At 49.3% G+C, this 24,088-nt stretch overlaps 2 protein-coding genes across 4 annotated transcripts in view; one reads left to right on the forward strand and one right to left on the reverse strand.

Moving 5' to 3' along the window:
* Positions 1-140: 140 nt before the first annotated feature.
* On the reverse strand, positions 141-18,058 carry ATP13A1 (ATPase 13A1). The gene is made up of 26 exons (XM_015850451.2): positions 17,719-18,058; positions 11,809-11,899; positions 11,406-11,596; positions 11,030-11,102; positions 10,601-10,756; positions 10,287-10,356; positions 9,508-9,614; positions 8,807-8,936; positions 8,499-8,554; positions 8,034-8,160; positions 7,665-7,802; positions 7,071-7,191; positions 6,188-6,345; positions 5,753-5,928; positions 5,129-5,239; positions 4,484-4,609; positions 4,090-4,198; positions 3,652-3,851; positions 3,253-3,349; positions 2,690-2,871; positions 2,387-2,501; positions 1,945-2,141; positions 1,644-1,786; positions 1,086-1,197; positions 684-827; positions 141-493 (listed from the first exon to the last, which is right to left on the reverse strand). The coding sequence occupies exons 1-26, from the start codon at positions 18,030-18,032 to the stop codon at positions 383-385; spliced, it is 3,555 nt and encodes a 1,184-aa protein (XP_015705937.2). The 5' UTR covers positions 18,033-18,058; the 3' UTR covers positions 141-382.
* Positions 18,059-18,061: 3 nt separating this feature from the next.
* CHCHD5 (coiled-coil-helix-coiled-coil-helix domain containing 5) overlaps positions 18,062-24,088 on the forward strand; it is an 11,100-nt gene continuing 5,073 nt past the window's right edge. Inside the window, exons 1-4 of one of the 3 annotated variants that reach the window (XM_015850454.2) lie at positions 18,062-18,166; positions 18,708-18,848; positions 20,442-20,593; positions 21,750-22,516. In XM_015850454.2, coding sequence (XP_015705940.1) covers positions 18,165-18,166; positions 18,708-18,848; positions 20,442-20,592 — 294 coding nt within the window. In that variant the 5' untranslated portion in view covers positions 18,062-18,164 and the 3' untranslated portion in view covers position 20,593; positions 21,750-22,516. Of the gene's footprint in view, positions 18,167-18,707; positions 18,849-20,441; positions 20,594-20,941; positions 20,964-21,749; positions 22,517-24,088 lie in introns of those variants that run through there. The other 2 variants (XM_032441654.1, XM_032441653.1) reach the window with 2 other exon arrangements.

The following is a 24,088-nucleotide window of genomic DNA, read 5'->3' on the forward strand; positions in this document are numbered from 1 at the left end:
AACACCACAGCTCTACCCTGAACATCGGGCTCCTATTGGATTATAGCATTTCTGGTGCTGCTTTTTGAGCCTAATCCTCCCTTTCTTTCATCTAATGGATGCTCCCCATTTAAAAACATGACAAACAAACCCCAGCCACCTTTCAAAATACATCGGGCTTGATTTCTTTTTCGTTACCAAAGACTGTAAACGTCTCCTGGAGCGGGGCAGTACAAAAACCAACCAGCAGGTTCTACGTCCTGGGAACACCAAAAAAAGTCATTGCACGGAGGTGATTTTTCCACACGAGATGGGAAGAAACTTCTCCCAGAGCTCAAGAATCGCTCTCAAATCATCAGGGTGATTTCATTACGGGGTGCCCCCCCAGCTGGGTCCTTGACGTTCACGAAGGCACTTTGAGTTTTGCTCTCCCCAGCAGGAACTGAAGGATGCGGTCGGCCAACAAGGCCAGGAAGAAGTCGGCCAGCAGCACCTCCGTGATGACCAGCTTGAACTGGGGAACAAAGGCAACGGTGAGCAACCATCCTCCCCTTCCCCCCTCACTGCATAAAGCCTAATAGAGCTGCTGAGCACTGAGCTGCTGCTTAAAGCTCTACTTAAAGCTATTTCCTGCTGCCTTGTGAGAGCCTTCATGTTGTGAGCACTGGCTTTAGGGGCAGCACAGCGAAGCACCGCGCTCTCACCTCGGTAGGGATTTCCACCAGCCCAAACTGTTCATTGAACTCCGGAGACGAACCCGTGAGCAGCCCCACGATGGCCAACCCTGAGAGGATGATGCTCCACAGCAGAGGTTTGTTTTCCTGCAGGCTCTCCATGAAGGGATGGCCCTAAAATGGCAGCGGGGAGGAACATTCAAGGTTAGGGGATAAGGAGCAGTTTTGACATTCAAGGTTAGGGGATAAGGAGCAGTTTGGGGCACAAAGCTTGATCCAACTTGAGCCTAAAGAGGGAGCTTTAATCTCCCTTTAATTAAGCACTGAGCAACCCATTGGTTGTGATTAAAGAGCAGTGCTTTGTTTGAGTGTGTTTGAGTGTGTCTGAGTGGCACAATTGCTCCTCTGGATTGTGATGGAAGCGTGGCTTGCCTTGTAGTTGATAGCAAACGTGGCCATCTGCATCGCCATTGACATGATGTACACGGTGCTGTTGACGAGGCTGGGCTCAAACTCCTTGTATAGATCCACAAACTCTTCCCGTCTAAAAGAGAGCAGAGCTGGAGACATCAATGGGATCACCAAGAGCAAAGCTTTCACCTAAACCCAACCCAAACCCAAGTGATCAGTATTATACACTAAATCAGCCAGTGAATAGCACCCTGCTGTAAGCACAGCTGATGGGAATGGCAGAACTTGAAGGGGATGGGAGGAAATGCTGGAGGTTGTTTGTCCAACCCCTCCTGCTTTAAGTAGAGAACTCTTGGCCATAGATCAACCACAGATCAAAAATCAAGTGGAAACAGATCAAAAATCAAGTGGAAAATATATATACATATATGGCTTTCTCCATTCTCCTCCTTTGAGAAGGGCCGAGATGGGGACACGGGGCTGAATCTTAAGATTTATTCTCTTTTCCTTGTAACTGGCTTTTCTAACCTTAATGGCTCTAGGATGAGCTGCTCCTGTGCTGGAGGAAGGGACACTTACTTGGAAGCACTGCGCACCTGTGCACCGTGGTACAGGTAAACCAGGCTGAGGAAATGCACCAGGAACTGCAGCAGCACCGTCAGCACCGTGTACAGGTTGAAGATGTTCGGCAGGGGGCGCTCCTTGGACAGAGTCTTCAAAGGCTGGGAGTAAGAAAAGCAAACAGGTTCAGACCTATCTGTGAAGTTTTGGGTTGGTTTGTTAATTAAAACAGCTTCGTTTTGGATAGGGCCCATCTTGTGGTAGTCTGGATGAGAAACATGGATTGGGTGTTGACCCAACGCGTTGTTCTCCCCCGTACCTTCGACCTGGAGATGAAAAGGAAGCAGCCAGCCAGCAGCAGCCCCTGCAGAGTGGCCTGGAAGTCACTGAACTTCACCCCTTCCAAATAGAGGACGCTCTGGCTGTAGGCTAAAATCAGGGCGTTCAGCGCGAGGATCTTGAACATCTGGAGGGTTGTCACCAGCGTGCAGCGACCTTGTTTGATCACGTGGCAGACTGAGGAGGAAGAGGTTGGAAGCAGAACTGAAGAGCTTTGGGGACTTTGAGCCTCTTTTGAAGCAGCACAGATCAGCACTGAGCATCCCCCACACCCCCAATGCGGGAGACCCCACCACTGTTAAGTTTGGGAGCACTTCTCACCACCCCACACCCCCAACCTCTGCTTATTCTTTCATAGGATCAAGGAATGGGGCCATGTGTTGATCCACACCATGCACTCAGCTCCTCCCCAATGCACTTACTACACTGGATGGAGGAGAGCTTGGAGGTGAAGGGGGCTGCAATGCTGGCGTCGCCCAGCTTTACCACTGGCACGCGGTCCTCCTCCAAATCCTTCAGCACCTGACTGATGCGCTCCTGCAGGACAGAACAGAAAGGCACGTTGCTTCACAGTGCTGCCCTTCCTTCTTCCAAAGCAAAGAGAAGTCCCTGTTCTTGCTCTAGTAATGCAAGAAGCTTCTCTGGTCTGGATGAACCAGTAATACACCCAAGAAAGACCAAAGAGTGATGATAATTAGTGGGATTTTGGATGTCTCGTTACTGACCCTTTGCATGGCCAGCTGCTCCTCTCGCTGGGACATGACCCTGTGCTTGGCACCACGCGACGTGGGCTTCACCGTTGCGCTCCCCAGCGTCACTGCAGCGGGTCTGAGCTCTGTGGGACCATCCCGAGGCCTCTTCTTCCTCTCAGGCAACCTCTCGGGAGCGTTGGCCAGCAAAGCTACTCCTGAAATAACCCAAACATGATAGAATGCTGTGCTCCCTTTGCAAAGCACTTGCACCAAAAGGGAATGCTGATGGCTATCTACGTGTGCAGCTCGTTGTGGAGTGACTGCAGAGTGGCTGGCTGAAGGAGAAAAGCTTTGCAAAGAGAAAAAGTAGGAAGAATCTCTCTTCTATAAAGATATATTTGCAGCCAATTCCCACTGGTTGCTTATATGTGCACAGCGGGTATTCCACCAGCACAAAGATCCTTCCTAAATCTCGCTTTCTGACCCTAAATGATGTTGGACAGATCAATTCCAGCCCCAAAAGAAGAGAAATTAACATCGGTTTCATATGTAGGAACCTCCACCAAACTCAGTGGTGCACCCTGCAGTGCACTCACCCACATCTGCGTGTTTCAGAGCTCCGACGTCGTTGGTCCCATCCCCGCACATCAGCGTGACGTAGCCCAGGCTCTTCAAAGTAGTGATCACAAACTCCTGCCATAAAGAACCACGGGGTGAGAACTGACAGAGCAGCCGAGCTGGGCGACTCGTTGGCTTCTGAACCACACTCCTAAAGGTTCACCCTGGGTTTTAATCTTAGGAACGTGAAGCTAAATAAGCCAGTGTGTTCAGTATGATAGCACACATCCTGAGCTGTTTTCTTGCTGCCAGCTGGCTTGGATGGCACAAGGTTTTGCTCATAGGCTGGTAACAGCTTTATGAGCGATGCTGCTGTTTCCACGCACCAGATGAGCCCCACTGGCAAAGCAAATGTGGGTATTACCAACATCTCTCACCTTCTGCTTTGGCACCACCCTGGCAAACACTTGGACGTGCGGTATGAGCCGCAGCAGCTGCTGTCTGTTCAGAGCCTGAAGGTGAGAGAGACCTTCCCCTGTTACACACAGGTCATAGCGCTGCGTCAGCTCCCGCAGGGAGGTGGGTAAAATGGGGAACACGATGGTGCCGTCGATGGATTGCCATTGCCAGGCGGAATCTGTAAAGAGAAGCTCATTGTATCCTAATGCGGACAAGGGCAGAGGGTTATCTGGGACTCTGGAAAGCAAACGAGCCCTTTTCATTATCAGCATACATGCTTGTAGTATGGGGCTGCAGTGCTAAAGGGGGGATTTGGCTGCTGAAGCCACTGCTGCATGCAATCTGCATGCAATCTGCATGTAATCTGCATGCAATCTGCATGTAATCTGCATGCAATCTGCATGTAAATCAGTCACCTTTGCTGGCAGGGGGCTGCAGAATGAGTGTGTGTTCCCTCTGGAGGAAGTGCAGCTCCCTGGCCACGTGGCAGGCGGTCAGAGGGTTGTCTCCTGTTATCATCACTACCTGAAGGGAAAGCACAAAGAGCTCAACATCAGTTCTGAGGAGCACTGAGAAGAGTTCAGACCAGCTGGGATGCTGGAGATGTTCCCTATGAGATGCAGCTCTATGCAGCACCTTCAAGAAAGGCTTTTTCTCCAGGCCACGGCAAATGCCATCCCCAAAAGAACACCACATCCATGCTGCTTCCCTGCCTTCCTTTTGCCTTCATTCCAAAGGCATCAAAATTCACATCCCTAGAGCTTTATTCCTATCAGCAAGGCCAGGATGCCGCTTGCCAGCGATGCTTACGTGGTGCGACGCGTTCTGGATCTCCCTGATGACGGATCTGGAGTCTGTTTTGAGAGGGCAGGAAACCACAATGAAGCCAGCAAAGCGAAGGTCGCACTCCAGAGCTTCACGTTTCATCTCTCGCACCTGCCCACAGCAAATGGGGAAAACCCATTGATTTTGTTATTCTGCCATTGATTTGGTGAATACTGGAGCGCCGCCTGATGCTTCACCACAGCTGTCTTGGCTGCTGGTGGGTGCTTCTATGCAATGAAAGCATCGCTTGCAAGACAATTTGTGCTCTGAGAAGCACAGGGCAAACCCAGCTCATCCTCAGCTTCTCTATAGGGAAGACCTCTTGGAGATAAAGCTCAAGAAATGGCCCTGAAATGTCTTGTGCACACTCGTCCCCATCTAACAGGGGGTTTGGAGGTAAGAAGTTCAACGCTGGGCTTCCATGAAGGAAGAGCTGTTGCTTTACAGACAGGAAAGCAGAATTATTGCTCGATAAAGATAAAACTTTGAGCTTTGGGCATCCACAAACCCAAAGATTCCCCCCCTCTCCCCTGACTCTGCCACAACCAAACTCATGCCATCTGTTTTCCTTTAAGAGGCCGAAGGATTTAAGCTCCTTTTTTGAATCCAACGCTGATAAAGAAAACGTACCTGCTGGTGAGTGAGGTGCCCCAGCTCCTTGTAGCCCAGGGCCAGCACTCGTGCCCCCTCGTGGGAGATTTCAGTGTGCACAGCGTGGTAGTTGCTTGGGCACTGAGATAACTGGAGGTGTGGGGAAAAGTCACATTAATATCAACCTGAAGGTGTAGAATGTTTCGGTATTTCATATTAAATATGGTAGGGGGAGACACAGAATCCTTCTGTCCCACATGCAGCTATTAGGGTAAAATTCCCATGTCCTGTATCAGGGTTCTAAGATTCCTTCTGTCTTGCCTCTGGGTTCCAGGACAAAAATCTCCATGTCCTGAATCCTGTTCTAGATCAAAATCCCCACATCCGAGTTCTGGATTCTAGGATAAAATCCCTGTCCCAAAACCAAGTTCCAGTATAAAATCCCTGTCCCAAAACCAGGTTCCAGGTTAAAATCCCCACGTCCTCAATTCAGGTTCTAGGACAAAATCCCCACATCCAAGTTCCAAGACAAACTCTCTACATCCCAAATCCAACCTCCAGGACAAACCCAATTCTCTATGTCCTGAATTCAAGGGCAAACATTCTATGGCATGAACCCACGTGCCATAGAAGGCCCTCGGTGTCCTGGAGAGCCGCGCTCACCATTTTATGCAGCGTCTCCGGGGCCCCTTTCACAGCTGCAATGTAACAGAGATCAGCAGCACCGATCTTCTCGTACGACGCCAAGACAGACATTCTTTTGAGAGCACTGGCAAAATGAAAGCGCTGGTGAATTTTCAGTCCCTGAGTTTTAATACTTCTGGGGAAAACTTTCTCATCTGGAAACAAAGAGATCAGGAAATCCTGAAAGGTTTCTCGGTAGTAGAAGCAAAATCCCTCCCCTTCAGGTCCCAGTCACGTTTCCGATGCTCTAAAGTGAATCCCACCCCCGTTGCATGGAGAGCTATCAGAACTAAAGGCAGCAACCAGTGGATAGGAATACCCACAGCCTTGAGAATGGATTTTTGCTATTTAATGTCCCCTAAATCCATGTTCCTGCCATCCATCCATCCCCAAACAAACGTATAAAGGTTTTACCTTTGGTCAGGGTCCAGTCTACCGCTGTCAGCATCGCCTTCTCCAATGGATCCCCCACCAAGGTCCCGTCATCCAGCTGCACGAGCGAGTGGCACGTCGCGATGGCTCGGTGGGTTTCTATAGGAATGTCAGAGACGGGCGTCACTTCCTTCCCATCCCTGCAGCACAAAAGAAGACCACCCGTGTTAACAACCCCGTTACGATGCTCCAAAACAGGTTTCGGGGGTTTTTCTCAGCCCATTTTTCCCCTTAAAATTCATATTTTATGATGGGAAACAGCGGAGCTGCTTATGGCAAGGTGGGAAGCTCGGATCTGTTGGCCAATGCCCATCATTTCAACTGCAGATTTGAGCAGAGCACTCCATAAAAGGAGCTTGAATTAACACATTTAAACAGCTATGAAATAAAAGGGCCGAGATATTGCCCTGCTCCAAGCACTGCAGAAGCTGGGAATGTTCAGCCTGGAAAAGAGGAGGCTCAGGGGAGACCTTATTGCTCTTATTGCTTCCTCAAGGGAGACTGTGGTGAGCTGGGGGTCGGCCTCTTCTCTCGTGCTATTAGTGATAGGAATAGAGGGAATGGCTTCAAGCTGCAGCAGGGGAGATTCAGGCTGGATATTAGGAAATATTATATTTATATTATATATATTATTATATTCTCAGACAGGGAAGTCGGGCAATGGAATGGGCTGCGCAGGGAGGTGGTGGAGTCACTGACCCCAAGGAACAATTGGATGTTGTGTTGAGTTCATGGTTTAGTGGGAGCTATTGGTAATAGGTGACTGGTTGGACTGGATGATCTTTTAGGTCTTTTCCAACCTCGGTGGTTCTATGATTCTAAATGAATGAGGAAGACAAAGAAGTCTTACATCGCCTGCACCCACCTGAGCCCAGCCACTCCTCTCACCACCAGGTGGTCGCTGGTCAGCGTTCCTGTCTTGTCAAAGCAGCAAACCTCCACTTTGCCCGCAAAAGGGATGCGGAAGGGCTCCGTACAATACACATCTCATAGGGAGAAGGGGGAGAATTCTGTTACAGGTTGGCTGGTGCAAAGCAGGAGGAGCTCAGAGGCTTTTCTATGCAAGGCAAAAGGTATCAACACGGCACTTGGAGTCAATGAGCTCCCTGCTCTGAATTTCTATGGCGTTTAAAACCAATGTGGCAGCAAAGCTGAAGATGATGAATTCCCTCCTCCATACGTTCAAGTCAAGCACTTTGGTTCGGCTCTTATGGACCCCCTTTAAAGCACACACCCTTGGTTCTGCCCTTTGGGGTTTAAACAAGCCCCCTTCCCACCCACCAGCTCCAAACAGATACCACCACCCTGCAGAAATGGAGGAGCTGACAGCGATTTCACACCCACCGACATCCCCACAGTTCCAGATGTACGAATCAGTGGCAAAATCAGAGCTGGGAGGGCTTGGAAAGACCCTCTGGAAGCAGAAGCAGCCTGTATTTTGTTTCTGTTTGGTACTTACAGAGCTTGGCCAAAGCGATGAGGGAGGTGTTGACGGCCAGAGAGAGCTCGATGGGAAGTTCAGGTGGAACAACAGACGTCAGGATTAATGTACACTCGAGGAAGAGCTTGTAGCGATTCCTGCTGGGATCTTTGGTGCCTATGGGGCGAGAGAAACCCTGTATCTCCTGCCCCACAGAACTAAGAGAAGCACACCTACCTAACAGGAGCTGCGGGAGGGCAAGAAAAGCAACCGGAATGAAGTGTGGCCCTACCATGAAAACTGGAGCAGCCCAACCCAGATACACACTCAGAAATAATTACAACTGTCCTTCCCACAGCTCTGGGCCAGGTCCTGTGCAGAGCTGGAAGAAGCAAGGAAGAAACTCACCTTCAATCCAGACGTACGACGCAGCAGCGATAGCAAAGACCAGCAGGAAGAGGATGAAGATGAAGGTCTCTAAGTTATTGGCTGTCACCCTCTTCACCCCAAAGAGGATTGTACGGAGCAATTTCCCCTGAGAAGAACAGCCTTCAGTGCAAGAAACCAGCTCTGCAGCATGCACCGCTTTGTTAAAAATGTGTACAAAGCCCAATTTTAATATCACACTCTGCTGTTTTGGTCCCAGCTTTGTAACCCTCCAAATAACCAGCGGCCTTCAGCCCTCCCCACCAAAACACAAACCCATTCTTCAGTCCCTCTTCGCCATTGCTTTTAAGGATCCTTATGCATTGTTCCTCTCCCACCCACATCACCGTGATGCCCCCATTTCCATCCCCCTCTATTGCTCCTAAAAGCACTGAATGAACACCATGAAGGTGCTGATAGAGGTGAGCAGGCACATGCACATCTTACCTGAGACGTATTGAAGCCAGTCCTCAGAGCGTACGCCACGCATCCATTGTCAACAGCTGGAATGGGAGCAGGAATGAAGGCCGTGAGCTTACTGCATGTCATTTGTGGGACTTATTATAGGGAAATAACACTCAAAGCTTTGCCCTCCCATCACTTGCAAGGGGATAAATCAACTTGAGGAGGAACTAACGGCAACCTCATGTTGTGGTGCATGAGAGCAACTCAATAACTGCTTCCAAATGTTGCATTGAGCCCCATGAAATGAACCCACAAGCGTTTAATCAGAGGGAACTGACATGGATACGTACGTTTCAGCCCCGTGCTGGCTTTCTGGGGCGGGATGTGCTGCACTACCTTGGTTCCACCAAATATAATGTGCAGTCTGGCATCTGTCTGCATGTCCAAGACGTGCTCTGGGCTGAGATCCTCCACGGGCTCCTGCAGGACAACGTTCAGCTCTCAGGTTCAATGTTATTGATAAGTAAATGTGGAGCACGGCTGTCTATTCATATCCCACATGAGGTGCTCTCAGCTTCACTCCAGCTCAAAGCAGCCCGAGGTGAACTCAGGAATTAACGGGCTCTGGGTTTAGAGCCAGACATTCCAGTGTGGGGGATGCAGTTCCCCCTTGGCACACAGAGTACAATAAGGGAGGCTCTGAGATCACTACTTACTATCTCTACATCTCCCCCCCCCCGGTGCACTAGGAAAGGTTTTGAAGTGCTTTCCACTTATTCCTCCCACCTCTACCCAAGTAAAAGAATTCAGACAGGGGAATGCGTGGGAGGGCAACTCTCTTGTAGTTCTGCCTCCAAGGCTGGAAACGCAGCCAGACCAAGCAGGAATCCTGTTCTCATTTAACAGAGATCATCCATCGCTGACAGGGAGATGATAACAAACAGGCCAAGCTGCTCACACAGCATTCACACAGAGATCAACGTGTGCGACCGCAGAGCCTTCAATATTTCTACTTTCCAACCAGGACAACAGAGAACGATTTCACACAGACCTTCATCTGCGGCACAGACTCTCCTGTCAGCATCGCCTCGTCCACGATGCACCTTCCACGTAGGAGCAGCACGTCGCACGGCACGAGGTTTTCATGGGGAGATCGGCCTGTCATTAAGATATTAGAACTCAGAAGCTGAGGGGTAGAAGCAACACATGGATACCTGGAAGGGAGCAGCTCTCCCTCGGTTCAGCTAATACACAAGGTTCCCAAAGGGAATCAATGAATCTCTCATGGGCTGCCAACTCCGTCCCTTGGCTGAGCAGTGCTGAGAACCCTGAAGGTTCTTCAATGAGATCAGAAAAGCTCCCAGTTCAAGTCATTTTAGTTCCCGTTGACACTTCTAAGATAGGAATGAGAACCCTGAAGGTTCTTCAATGAGATCAGAACAGTTCCCAATTCAAGTCATTTAGTTCCCACTGACGCTTCTAAGATAGGAAATGCACCGTGGGGAAAGAGAACCTTCAATAGGGAAGCACTAATGAGACACAGCCCTCCCTCCTTCCTTCCAAGGGAGATATTATAAGCAGGGAGGAAACTCTTCCTCATCCTAAGTGGAGGAGAAACCCCTTTTACCTACAGATTTCCCTTCCTTCAAGTCAACAAGAAGAGATCAAACCTTAGAACCATTACGCCGATGAACCGAACCCCTCAGAAGCGCCCAACCAGGGTCAGTTTTTGGGCATTTTGGTGTTTCTTTACACTTCTGTGTGATTTCCCTGAGTGAAACTTCACTATCGGAAGGTTTTAAATGAGCTGTAGATCGCACAGAGCTTTACCAATGGAGACGATATCCCCTGGGATGATCTCGTCGCTGGAAATGGGTCTCCACTTCCGATTTCGATAGACCTGCAGGAAAAGAGTTTGAAAGAAAATACATAAAAATAAAGATAAAAAAGGGCATTTTGACGGTCCTGCTTGTGTTAACGTCATCTGAAATGGACAAGGATGAGAAAAAGGAGCAGAAATTCTGCTCACAACCACATCCAAACCTCCAGCATCGCCAAGAAGCTGTTCCTAAGGCGCTGGGCTCGTGATTATTTCCCTTTTAATTGGGGTGCTCATGATTATTTCCCGTTATAATTGGGATTACCTGGATCATGTATGGCTTGTTGCCCATCTTTCGGATCTCCGACATGTTCCTCATCTGCTGCTGGACCAGAGAAGCCTCGAATGCAACCAACATGGAGAGGGTGAAGACACTGTAGTACCAATACTCATCCAAGCACCACAGACCCACACAGAACACCTGCAGGGAGAACACAAACTGCTCTCATCTCGCTCCATTTCCAGGCATCTTTTTCACCTAAATGAATACGCATTTTGTTGCATTAAGAGGAGAAAAACCACAGCGGATCGCGGGACCTCCATAGGGAGAAACTGCTCCCACAGCAATGAAATAAATTGTTGTTGCAGGGTGAGAAAAGCTTTAGATTTAAGTGATTTTTGCCATCTAAACCTGTAGGAACCCTCTCTTTTTATGGCAGAACATTTGCAGCTCCCTTCCATCTGTTTGCTTTACCTGGAAGACGAAGAACGGCGCCGTAGCTCTTTCTTTAAAAAGCTCCAAGAATTCCGGCACCACCATCTCAGCCCTGGGGATAAAATAATTAATACTCATTAAATCCTCATTAATTTAAAACTTCTGTGCTAACACAAAAAAAAACCCAACCAGGAGCCACTTGCATCACAACACCCAGACACCACCCACCTCTTTCTTCCCTTTATTTCCCTCACTTAATTACTTTCTATCTCCTGTTCTCCATCCTTAAGACCCAACAGCTGCCAAGCAATGGCAGTGAGGAACCATTTGAAAGCACAGCTCGATGCTTTGGGATCATTTCTCATCTTCTCATTCTGAAATGCTTTGGGATCATTCTCATGCATGGAAAACTTACTTATTTGTGCCATATTTCTTCTCAGCTGCTCGGATATCTTTGTCTTCCTGATAGCCCCGGGCGTTCTGGTAGTAACACAGAGGATGTTCCACAGGGAAAGCAACGGGAAGAAACTGTTTCTTGCCATTTATCTCATAGGAATATTTGATTTTCTGGAACTCAAAGGAAAGAGCCTCCTGACCATCCTCGTCCTATAGAAAGGGAACAGAAACAACGAGTGAACACGCAGTAGAAAGAACAGAAACCCCAACCCTTCATATCTCTTTGCTGCTATGGGATTCTGCCTGCAGTACAGATAGGAGACACAGCAGTGGTGTTTGACATGACGTCCCCATAAGCTGATACATCCCAAAGCAGTAAAACCAAGAGCAGAGGAAGGGCAGCTCTGCACCTCTCGACTCACCTGGTCTCTGTGGAGCGGCACCAGCTCAACGGATCCGTTGTTGGGGGTTGGAACGACTTTAGCCAGCGTGGCTTTCTTAGGGCTGGGTTCCTGAAACACAGCACAGGTACATCACAAAGCAGGTCATAGTTGGGTTGGAAGGGTCCTTAAAGACCCTCAAACCATAGAATCACAGCACAGTTGGGTTGGAAAGGTCCTTAAAGATCCCTAAACTACAGAATCACAACACAGTTGGGTTGGAAGGGTCCTTGAAGGTATCTGGGGCACAGAATGGGTTGGAAGGGTCCTTAAAGATCCCTAAACCACACAATCACAGCGCAGTTGGGTTGGAAGGGTCCTTAAAGATCATGTGGGGCACAACACAGTTGGGTTGGAAGGGTCCTTAAGGATCATTTGGGGCATGTAACGGGTTGGAAAGGTCCTTAAAGATCATGTGGGGCACAGAAAGGGTTGGAAAGGTCCTTAAAGATCCATAAACCATACAATCACGAGACGTGGTTGAAGAGTCTTAAGTTCCATTTGGAGGCCCGAATAGGTTGGAAAGGTCTTAAGATCCCTGAAACTACATTAATCACCTGCACAGTTGGGCCTGGAAGGGTTCCCTAAAGACCTTTGGGGCAAGTAATAGGGTTGGAAAGTCCTTAAATACTAAACACCAATACCAGCGCAGCAAGGTTGGAAAGGTCCTTAAAGACCATGTGGGGCACAGACTGGGTTGGAAGGGGTCCTTGAAGGGTATTTAGGCACAGAATGGGTTGGAAAGGTCCTTAAAGATCCCCAAACCACAGTATCAAAGCACAGTTGGGTTGGAAGGGTCCTTAAAGACCTTGTGGGGCACAGAAAGGGTTGGAAGGGTCCTTAAAGATCCATAAACCATACAATCACAGCACAGTTGGGTTGGAAGGGTCCTTAAGTCCCATTTGGGGGCACGGAATAGGTTGGAAAGGTCCTTAAAGATCCCTAGACTACAGAACCACACACATTTTTGGATTGAAGGTCCTTGAAGGTATCTTGGGTCACAAGACTGGGGGTTGAAGGTCCTTAAAGACCCTCAAATCACAAAATCAAAATGCAGTTGGGTGGAAGGTCTTAAAGACCATGTGGGGCACGGAATGGTTTGGAAGGGTCCTTGAAGGTATTTGGGCACAGAATGGGTTGGAAGGGTCCTTAAAGATCCCCAACAACATATCAAGCAAGTTGGTTGAAGGGTACTTAAGGTCATTTGGGCACAGAATTGGTTGGAAAAGTCCTTAAAAGACCTAACCACACAATCGGAACACGTGGGTTGGGAGGGTATTAAAATCATGTGGGGATGGAATGGGTTGGACGGGTCGCTTAAAGATCCTAAACCACAGTCATAACGAGTTGGAAGTTGGAAGGGTCCTTAAGAGACCATGTGGGGACGGAAGGGTTGGAGAGGTCCTAAAGATATTTGGGGACATTGAATAGGTTGGAAAAGGTCCTTAAAGATCATAAAACATAGGACAAATCACAAGAGTTGGGTTGGAAGGGTCCTTAAGGATCATTTGGGACAAGGAATGAGTTTGAAAGGTCCTTAAGGCTTCTTTGGGGCACAGAATAGGTTGGAAAGGTTACTTAAAGAATTCTAAAATACACAATCACATGCATAGTTGGTTGGAAGGGTCTAAAATGACATTGTGGTAGCCTTAGAATAAGTGAAGGTCCTTGAAGGTCTTTGGCAATAGAATGGTGGAAGGTCCTTAAAGATCCCTAAACTACACAATCACATGCAGTTGGGTTGGAAGGGTCCTTAAAGACCATGTGGGGCACGGAATAGGTTGGAAGGGTCCTTGAAGTCTTGGCATAGAACTGGGTGAATGGTCCTAAAGATGCCCCAAACAATAATCAAATCCACAGTTGGGTTTGGAAGGTACTTAAAGGTATTTGGGCATGAATAAGGTTGGAAGGGTTCTTTAAAGATCCTAACGCCACACAATACAGTGAGTGGGTTGGAAAAGGTCTTAAAGATCCTAAACTACAGAATCCAGCACAGTTGGGTTGGAAAGGTCCAAAGATCCCTAAACTTAGAATCACAGACGATGGGTTGTGAAGGGTCCTTAATAGATATTTGGGGCAAAGGAATAGGGTTGGAAAGGTCCTTAAGGCTCATTTGGGACATGAATGAGGGTCCTTAAAGCTTTTGGGACACGATGGTGAAGGGTCTTAAGATCTAAAACTACTCAATCACAGACAGTTGGGTTTGAAAGGTCCTTAAGATCCTAAATTACACTAATCCAGTTGTAGTTGGGTTGGAAGGGTCATGAGGTCTTTGGGCACAGAATGGGTTGGAAAGGTCTTAAGGCTCATTTGGGACATGGAATGAGGGTCCTTAAGGCTTCTTTGGGGCACAGAATGGGTTGGAAGGGTCCCTTAAAGATCCCTAAACTACTCAATCACAGCACAGTTGGTTGGAAAGGTCTTTTAGATCCGGTTAAACTAACAGATGAAAGGTGCAGTTGGGTTGGAAGGTCCTTAAGATCCTCAAAACCAAGACTCAGCGAACAAATTGGTTGGAAGAGGTCCTTAAGTCATTAGGACACAGAAGGGTTGGAAGGGGTCCTTAAAGATTCTAAACCACACAGATCACTGCAGTTGGGTTGAAATGGTCCTTAAGACATGATGTGGGAATCAGACTGGGTTGGAAGGTGTCTTGAAGGTTATTTAGGCACAAGAATGGGTTGGATAAGGTCCTTATAATGATCCTCAAACCACAGTATCAAGATAGTTGGTTGGAAGGGTCCTTAAAGACTTTGTGGGGCTAGCAGAAGGGTTGAAAGGTCTTTAATTAGATCCATAAACTATACAATAACAGCAGCAGGTTGGTGTTGGAGGGTCTTAAGTCCCTTTGGGGCATGGAATAGGTGATTAAGGTCTTAAAGATCTAGACTACAGACCAAAACGAGTTGGTTGGGAAGGGTCATAAGGAATTTTGGAACAGGAATGGGTTTGAAGGTACCTAGGCTTCTTGTGGGGGCACGAATAGTTGGAAAGTCTTAAAAGATCCCTAAAATACAATAACATGCAGTTGGGTGGAAGGGTCTTAAAGACTTGTGGGGCACGGAATTAGGTCTGGGAAGGGTCCTGAATGGTCTTTGGCATAGAATGTGGTTGGAAGGGTCTAATAGATCCATTAGAACTACAAAACCAACCACAATGTACCGTTGGGTTGGAAGGTCTTAAGTCCCATTTGGGGCACGAATGGGTTGGAAAAGGTCCTTAAGGCTCATTTGGGACATGGAATGAGGGTCCTTAAGGCTTCTTTGGCACAGAATGGGTTGGGAAGGGTCCTTAAAGATTTTTTCCTAAATCACACAATCAGCATTGCACAGTTTGAGTTGATTAGGTGTGATTCCTTAAAGAATCCTAAATACAAATCACAGTGTATTGTTTTGGGTTGAAGGGTCGATGAAGGTCTTTGGGCACAAGATGGGTTTATAAAGGTCTTTTAGGCTCATTTGGGGAACAAGTTGGAAGAGGGTCTTAAGCTTCTTTGGGAAGCAGAGTGGTTGGAAAGGGTCTTAAGATCATGTGGGACCAGAATGGGTTGGAATACAGTGTCTTAAAGATCACCTAAACTACTCAATCACAAGCACAGTTGGGATGGAAAGGTCTCTTAAGATCCATAAACGACCAATAAATTGCAGTTGGTTGGAAGGGTCTTAATCCCATTTGGGGCAGCCGGAATAGATTTGGACAGGTCTTAAGATCTCTAAACCACAACAGATCACAGGTAGTTGGTTGGAAGGGTTTATAGATCATGTGGAGGGCAGCATAACAGTTGGGTGGAAGGGCCTTAAGGATCGTTTTGGGGCATGTAAGGCTGGAAAGGTCCTTAAGATATGTGGGGCACCGAAAGGGTGGGAAGGTCTTAAAGATCCATAATACCATACCCAATAACAGACAGTTGGGTGGAAGGGTCATTAAGTCCATTGGCACGGAATAGGTTGAAAGGTCTTAAAGATCTAGACTGACGAGGACCAAACACAGTTGGTGTTGGAAGGGTCCCTTGAAAGGTTCTGCGGCACGAGACTGGGTGTTGGAAGGGTCCTTAAGATCCAAACCAAGACTCAAAAAGTTGAGTATGGAAGGGTCTTAAGACATGTGGGGCACGGAATAGGTTGGAAGGTCCTTGAAGGTCTTTGGGGCAAGAGGGTGGAAGGGTCCTTACAGTCCCTAAAACACACAACACAATGTAGTTGGGTTGGAAGGTCTTAATCCATTTGGGGCACGGAAACGTGAGGTGTTTGGAAAGGTCTTAAGCTGTTCATTTGGGGACATGGAATGGAGGGTTCCTTAAAAGCTTGCTTTGGGCACAGAATAAGGTTTGAAAGTCCTTAAAGATCCCTAAACTACTCAATCACAGCACAGTTGGGTTGGAAGGGTCCTTAAAGATCCCTAAACTACACAATCACAGTGTAGTTGGGTTGGAAGGGGTCCATGAAGGTCTTTGGGCACAGAATGGGTTGGAAAGGTATTAAGGCTATTGGACATGGAATGAGGGTCCTTAGGCTAATATTGGGGACAGAAATGGGTTTGAAAGGTATTAAAGATCCCTAACCACATATCACAGCACAGTTGGGTTGGAAGGGTCTTAAAGATCTAAACACAGCATAACATAGTTGGGTGAAGGGTCATTAAAAGAACCCAACTAAGACTCAAACACATTTTGGTTGGAAGGTCCATAAGATCATAAAACCATACAATCACAGCAAGTTGGTGGTAAAGGTTTATAAGCTCATTTGGGACAAGAATGGGTGGAAGGGTCTTAAGAGATCTGAAACAAATAAATGCAGTTGGGTTGGAAGGGTCCTTATAAGACATGTGGGGCAGCGAATAGGTTGGAGGGTCCTTAAAGATTAAATGACACTAACAAAGTTTTAGTTGGGTTGGAAGGGTCATGAGGTCTTTGGGCCAGAAATAGGGTTGAAAGGTTTAAGGCCTCATTTGGACATGGAATGAGGGTCTTAAGGCTTCTTTGGGGCACAGAGTGGGTTGGATGGGTCCTTAAAGATCATGTGGGACACAGAATGGGTTTGGAAGGGTCCTTAAAGATCCTAAACTACTCAATCACAGCACAGTTGGGTTTGGAAAGGTCCTTAAAGATCCCTAAACCACACAATAAATGCAGTTGGGTTGGAAGGGTCCTTAAAGACCCTCAAACCAAAGACTCACAACACAATTGGGTATATAGAGGGTCTTAAAGATTACTAAACCATACAATAAGCACAAAGTTGGGTTGATAGGTCTTAATTAGGTATTTGGGGACAGAATGGGTTGGAAGGTCCTAAAGATCCCTAAACCACACAACAGGCACGTTGGGTTGGAAAGGTCCTTAAGACCTATGTGGGGCACAGAACTGGGTTGGAAGGTTCTTGAAGGTTATTTAGGCACAGAAGGTGAAAGGTCCTTAAAGATCCAAAAAAACGTATAAGGGCAGTTGGGATTTGGAAGGGTCTTAAAGATCAATGTGGGTGCACAGAAAGGGTTTGAAGGTCTAAAGATCCTCAAACCACAGAATTACAGCAAGTGTGGGTTGAAGGTCTTAAGCTCATTTGGGGCACGGAATAGACTGGAAAGGTCCTTAAAGATCCCTATACCACACAATGAATGCAGTTGGGTTGGAAAGGTCCTTAAAGCCCATTTGGGGCTGTACGGTTGGAAGGGTCTTAAAGCTCAAATTTGGGTGTACGAATAGTTTGAAAGGTCTTAAAAGATCTAAACACACACAAATACAGACAGTTGAGTTGGAAGGTCTTATATTCCTAAAACAGTACAAAGCACAGTTGGGTGGAAGGTCTTAAAGCTCATTTAGGGCACGATACATTATAGGTTGGATAAGGCCATTCCCATTCCCCACTTTTTCCCCCTCCCCATCCCCCCCCGACCCACCTGACGCACGTGAGCGCGCAGTGCGCGTGCACCGACCACAGCCCCGACAGCGCGGTCAGCAGATGCACGACCCCAATGGCGGCCAACGCCAACAACGCGGCCTCGGGCGGAGCCGGGCCGGGGCCTTGTCCTCCATCCTCCTCCTCCTTCACAGCCGCCCACACCTTCGGCCCCCAAAGCCACAACCAGGCCGGGTAGAGCCCGGCTACGAAGGGCAACACGGTGCCGTGAAGGAGCCGAGGCCTACGGCGGTAAAGAGTCACCGACGAGACCAGCTCGTCCGTTAGGCCCGGAGCCGGGCCGGCCGCCGCCATCTTGTCAAGGACCGCCTGCAGGCGGCTTACTTCCGCTTCCGGTAGGAAGGAGCCACACTTCCGCATCCGGTAAGAGGAGCCGCACTTCCGCTTCCTGTAGGAAGGAGCCGCACTTCCGCTTCCGGAAGAGGGATGTAAGTAGGGGGGAAGCGGGTCGGGCCTAGTTCGGTTTCGGGCCTAGTTCGTTTCGGGCCTAGTTCGGTTTCGGGCCTAGTTCGGTTTCGGGCCTAGTTAGGTTCGGTTGGGGCCTAGTTCGGTTTCGGGCCTAGTTCGGTTTCGGGCCTAGTTCGGTTCGGTTCGGGCCTAGTTCGGTTCGGTTCGGGCCTAGTTCGGTTCGGTTCGGGCCTAGTTCGGTTTCGGGCCTAGTTCGGTTTCGGGCCTAGTTCGGTTTCGGGCCTAGTTCGGTTTCGGGCCTAGTTCGGTTTCGGGCCTAGTTCGTTTCGGGCCTAGTTCGGTTTCGGGCCTAGTTCGTTTCGGGCCTAGTTCGGTTCGGTTTCGGGCCTAGTTCGGTTTCGGGCCTAGTTCGGTTTCGGGCCTAGTTCGGTTCGGTTGGGGCCTAGTTCGGTTTCGGGCCTAGTTCGTTTCGGTTTCGGGCCTAGTTCGGTTTCGGGCCTAGTTCGGTTCGGTTGAGGCCTAGTTCGGTTCGGTTCGTGTTGATTCGGTGTCGTCTCTCAGGCAGGCGGCCCTGGAGGTCACGGCCCGGTATTGCCGTACCGAGATGGAGCTGTACGGCCGGTGTGTGGCCAACAGCCCCGAGACGTGGCAGAAGGATTGTGACGGGCTGAGGGTCAACATGGTGCGGTGTGCGAACACACAGTGAGTGATGGGGGGGAATGGGGGCTGGGGGGGTATGGGGGGGAATGGGGGGTAATTTTGGGGCCGTGAGAGGGGTGAAAGTGGGGCCTGGGTTGGGGGGCGGCTAATGTGGGGTCTGTGGGGTCCTGGGGAGGTTGAAGTGGGGCTCTAGGGTGGGGGGGGGTTAAAGTGGGGCCTGGGAGGGGAGGGGAGGGGGTAAAATGTGGGGCCTGAGGGGTTCTGAGGGGGTTGAAGTGGGGCCTCGAGGGGGTAAAGAGGGGCGCTGAAGAGTGGGGGGGGGGGGGTATAAAGTGGGGACTGAGGTGGGGGGATTAAAGTGGGGGCGGGGGTAAAATTAAGTTGGGGACTGAGGGGGGATTAAAGTGGGGCCTGAGGGTCTTGGGGGGGTTGAAGTGGGGCTCTGAGGGGGGTTAATGTGGGGATTGGGGGTTAAAGTGGGGCCTGGAGGGGTAAAAGAGGGGCCTGGGGGGGTTACAGTGGGCGCAATGTGGGGCTGGGGGGTTAAAAGTGGGGTAATATGGGGCCTGGGAAGGGGGGGGGAAGTGGGGCCTGAGGGGGGTTAAACTGGGGCCTTGTAAGGGGGGTGACAATTGGGTCTGGGAGGGGAATAATTGGGGCCTTGAGGGGGCAGACAAGTGGGGCCTAGGGGGTGGGATTAAAGTGGGGCCAGGGGGGGACGGGAAGTGGGGATGGGGGAGGTTAAAGTGGGGTTTGGGGCTGGTAAAATGTGGGGTCTGGAGGGGGATAAAAAGTGGGGCCAGGAGGGTGAAGTGGGGCCTGGGGAGCTGGGGAGGTAAAAGTGGGGCTGGGGTGGGTTTGAGTAATGTGGGGTCATGGGGTGATGTGAAATGGGGCCTGGGAGGGGGGTGGGGTGGGGGGGGGGTCAAAGTGGGGTCCTGGGGTGGGGGTGAAGTGGGTCTGGGAGGAGGGGATACAGTCGGTTGGGGGGGGCAAGGTGGGGCCTTTGGGGCTCTGAAGGGGTAATGGGACCCGTGGGGTTCAGAGAGGGAAATAAATGAGGCTTTCGGGGCTCCTTGGGGGGAAAATGGGGCTCTATGGGGGAGACTGGGGCTCCATAGGTGAAAACAGGGCTCTGAGTTGGGGGGGGGGAGGGCTTCCAGGGCTCTGAGGGTGCGGACTGGGGGCTTCAGGGGTCTGAGGGGGGTAAAATGGAGCTAGAAGGACGGAAATGGGTCTTATAGGGCTCTGTAGGGGGGAGAAAATGGAGTCTCTGGGGCTCTGTGAGAGGGAAATGGGGCTTTTGGGTCTCTGAGGAGAGAAATGGGGCCTTTGAGTTTTTTAGGGGAGGAAATGGGGTTTGTGGGGTGGAGAAATGGGGCCTGTGGGGCTCTGAGGGAGGGCAGTGGGTTTCTAAGCAGGGAGAGATGGGGCTTTCAGAGTTTGGAAGGTTTGGAATGGGACTTTTTGGAGCTCTGAGATGGGGAAATGGGGCTGGGTTGGGGAAAACAAGTTTCTAAGGAGGAGAAATAGGGCTCTGAGGGGGGGAAATGGGGCTCTAAGGTGAAGGGAAATGGGTCCTTAAGGGTTCTGGCTATGGGGTTGGGGTGCTTAGGGCCCTGTGCTGCCCCACAGCCCCATAGTGCAGCGGATCAAGGAGGACTGTGCTGAGCCCTTCAGCGCCTTCGAGCAGTGCCTGAAGGAGAACCAGGCTTCGGTGCTGAACTGCAGCGAACACGTCAACGCCTTCCTGAGCTGTGCAGACAGGGTGAAGCTCCCGGCGTGAGGTGAGCAATGCAAGGATCCGGCCCTGAATACGTGGAGAGATGGTGGTTTAATTGGGGAGGGGGTTTGTAAGTGAAGAGGTGGTTTATAAATGGGAGGGGGGTCCTAAAACAGTGATCCCAACCCATCCCATGGCTCTGTGATCTTTAAGGACCCTTCCAACCCAACTCATTGCATTCTGTGATCTTTAAGGACCCTTCCACCCCATCCCATAGCTCTGTGATCTTTAAGGACCCTTACAACCCATCCCATGGCTCTGTGATCTTTAAGGACCCTTCCAACCCAACTCATTGCATTCTGTGATCTTTAAGGACTCTTCCACCCCATCCCATAGCTCTGTGATCTTTAAGGACCCTTCCAACCCATCCCATGGCTCTGTGATCTTTAAGGACCCTTCCAACCCAACCCATGGTTCTGTGATCTTTAAGGACCCTTCCAACCCATCCTATGGCTCTGTGATCTTTAAGGACCCTTCCAACCCATCCTATGGCTCTGTGATCTTTAAGGACCGTTCCACTGTGATCTTTAAGGACCCTTCCAACCCATCCTATGGCTCTATGATCTTTAAGGACCCTTCCAACCCATCCCATAGCTCTGTGATCTTTAAGGACCCTTCCAACCCATCCCATGGCTCTGTGATCTTTAAGGACCCTTCCAACCCATCCCATCCTATGGTTCTGTGATCTTTAAGGACCCTTCCAACCCAACCCATCCTATGGCTCTGTGATCTTTAAGGACCCTTCCAACCCATCCCATAGCCCTGTGATCTTCAAGGACCCTTCCAACCCAACCCATCCCATGGCTCTGTGATCTTTAAGGACCCTTCCAACTCATCCCATGGCTCTGTGATCTTTAAGGACCCTTCCAACCCATCCCATGGCTCTGTGATCTTTAAGGACCCTTCCAACCCATCCCATGGCTCTATGATCTTTAAGGACCCTTCCAACCCATCCCATGGCTCTATGATCTTTAAGGACCCTTCCAACCCATCCCATAGCTCTGTGATCTTTAAGGACCCTTCCAACCCCACCTGTTGTAGGATATCGCCATCCATTTAGGATCAGGAATCAAAGTGGGAGTAGGGAATTGAGCTGCTGAGTATTTCTCCCATTCATTTTTATCTGTAATTCTTTAATTTGTGTTTTTTTTTCTTTATAGGGGACCCCCCGGGATTAAAACTCATCCTCAGGACTGAAGGAAAACTCCTTTTATTCTCATCATGGTGCTGGGTCGGGTCGCTGCTCCCCCTTTATGGGTTGTTTGGGTACGAAGCAAAAACCAGCTCTTATTTTTTCTACAGTTTCCTCACTAAGGACAACGTTTTTCTCTATCATGATAAAAAACAGCCAGCAAAACAAGACTGAAAGCCAAATCTTGGCTTCCCCCACTGCTGATGGATGCTGCTATTAGAGCTGAACTGACTCCATTGACGTTCCCCTAAGCGTGGAGTTCCCAGCTTGTCCATTGGGGGAGAACATTGGGTTGGGTTGGAAGGGTCCTTAAAGATCACAGAGATACGGGATGGGTTGGAAGGGTCCTTAAAGATCACAGAGCCATGGGATGAGTTGGAAAGGTCCTTAAAGATTACAGAGCTATGGGATGGGTTGGAAGGGTCCTTAAAGATCACTTAGAACAGCAGGGGGAGTCTTCAGACTGCGAACGTCAGAGCTCCTCCAACTCTGAGCCATTGGATTGCAATGGAGATCTGTCTATGGGGAGGGTGGGGGGACACCGAGCCCCCCAGGGAGGTGATTTTGGGGCTGTAATGGATGGAAATAAACAATAATGTTGTGAGGATGTTTGACCAGGAGCGGATGAAGAGCTGTGGGTCAATACAAGTGGGACAGCAGCTCTCCTCTATTGTGTTGCTTTCTATTTGCAAGCTGCTGTTTTTCAACCCCGCTGCATCCAACTGCTCTTTGTGAAGAGAAGTAGATCCTAACATCCAACCTGAGCTTCCACCGAGGCTGTAAGTTGTTGTACCTGAAAGGAGAAGGGGTGTGGAGCAGGATCTTGGCTCGGACTCATTCCCATTGCCATATCCAACCTCAGGTCGGATGGATCCGCGTTCCAGCCCGGCGTGAAGCCAAGCAGGGTTGGCAGCCGTCACTTTGTGTGCTCCAGTTTAACTGCATTGGGGTGAGGGGGAACAGATTGAAGTGGTTCTATCCCTGCATCCAACACAGCCCAAATCATCACGATTCTCTTCATCACAAGTAGGATATGAGATGGAGCAGATGAGAACATCCATGTACTGAAAGCATTTCCTATTTACTCAATGATGTATTTGAAATACGAAACTAAAACACCCAATTTTCCAAGTCAGGAGGAAAAGGGGATGATGGTAGTTTTGCTTCAAAGGGAATTTAAAGCTCTACAGGAAGAAAAAACATCTTTTTGAGTCATTTTTAATGCATTGATCCTGAGCAGCGCCATTGCTGAAGCCCAGGCAGCTTTATTAAGGGCTGTATGGGAGCGGACACCGCATTGAAATGTCAACACGGCGACAGCGAAGCCATTTCTCATCAGGGTTGAGGTGCTTTGGACCCTGGTCCGGTCTCCTTCAAAGCTGGAGCTGCTCCATTATTTCTTTATCAACACATTAACCTCTAAACTGCTGGATTAACTCTTATGGGACAGCGGGATCCGGCCAATTCTGAACCTGGGCAGCGTGGAGACAAAGTTCTGCTGCTCTTTTCCCTTTGCATTCTGGTTGGGACAAGTGGAAGAGGAAGGTGAGAAACCACCCTTGAAAGCAGAGGAGAAAGAGAAGAAAGCTATTAAATTCCAAATCCATCCATCACTTCTGTGTTTCTATTGGAAAACGTAACCAAATGCTTCCTAAAGAGCAGCACCCGAAGAGCATCCCCTAAAGGAAAGGAGCATCCCCTAAAGGAAAGGAGCGTCCCCTAAAGGAAAGGAGCGTCCCCTAAAGGAAAGGAGCGTCCCCTAAAGGAAAGGGAAAAGGAGCATCCCCTAAAGGAAAGAGCGTCCCCCTAAAGGGAAAGGAGCGTCCCTAAAGGAAAAGGAGGCATCCCCCTATAGGAAAGGGGCGTCCCCTAATTAGGAAGAAGCGTCCCCTATAGGAGTGGGTTGCGTCCCCTATAGGAGTGGGTTGCGTCCCCTATAGGAAAGGATGCGTCCCTAAAGGAAGGAGCGTCCCCTAAAGGAAAGGAGCATCCCCTAAAAGAAAAGGAGCATCCCTAAAGCAAGGCTGGTTGAAATGTGATTGTGTTGAAGCCTGGATCCCCTGCTTCATCTTTTTCTCTTCTTTCTGAACTCAAAAACACAAAGTCCAAGCCTCCTTTTTCTCCCCCTCCTTCGACTGAGGTTGATGTCACTTCAATCCAAGCGGAACTTTGGAGGTGAGTCACACACCGGAATGAGGAACTCCCACCTTAAAACCTTTTATTTTTCCACCCAGAAAAATATTTCTCGTTTTCCACTCTGCTTCCTCGCACTGAAAGGAGCCGTAAATCAGCTCCTTCCCTTTTGGT

The sequence above is a fragment of the Coturnix japonica genome, unplaced genomic scaffold (genome assembly GCF_001577835.2).
Source record: "Coturnix japonica isolate 7356 unplaced genomic scaffold, Coturnix japonica 2.1 chrUnrandom461, whole genome shotgun sequence".
NCBI lineage: Eukaryota > Metazoa > Chordata > Aves > Galliformes > Phasianidae > Coturnix > Coturnix japonica.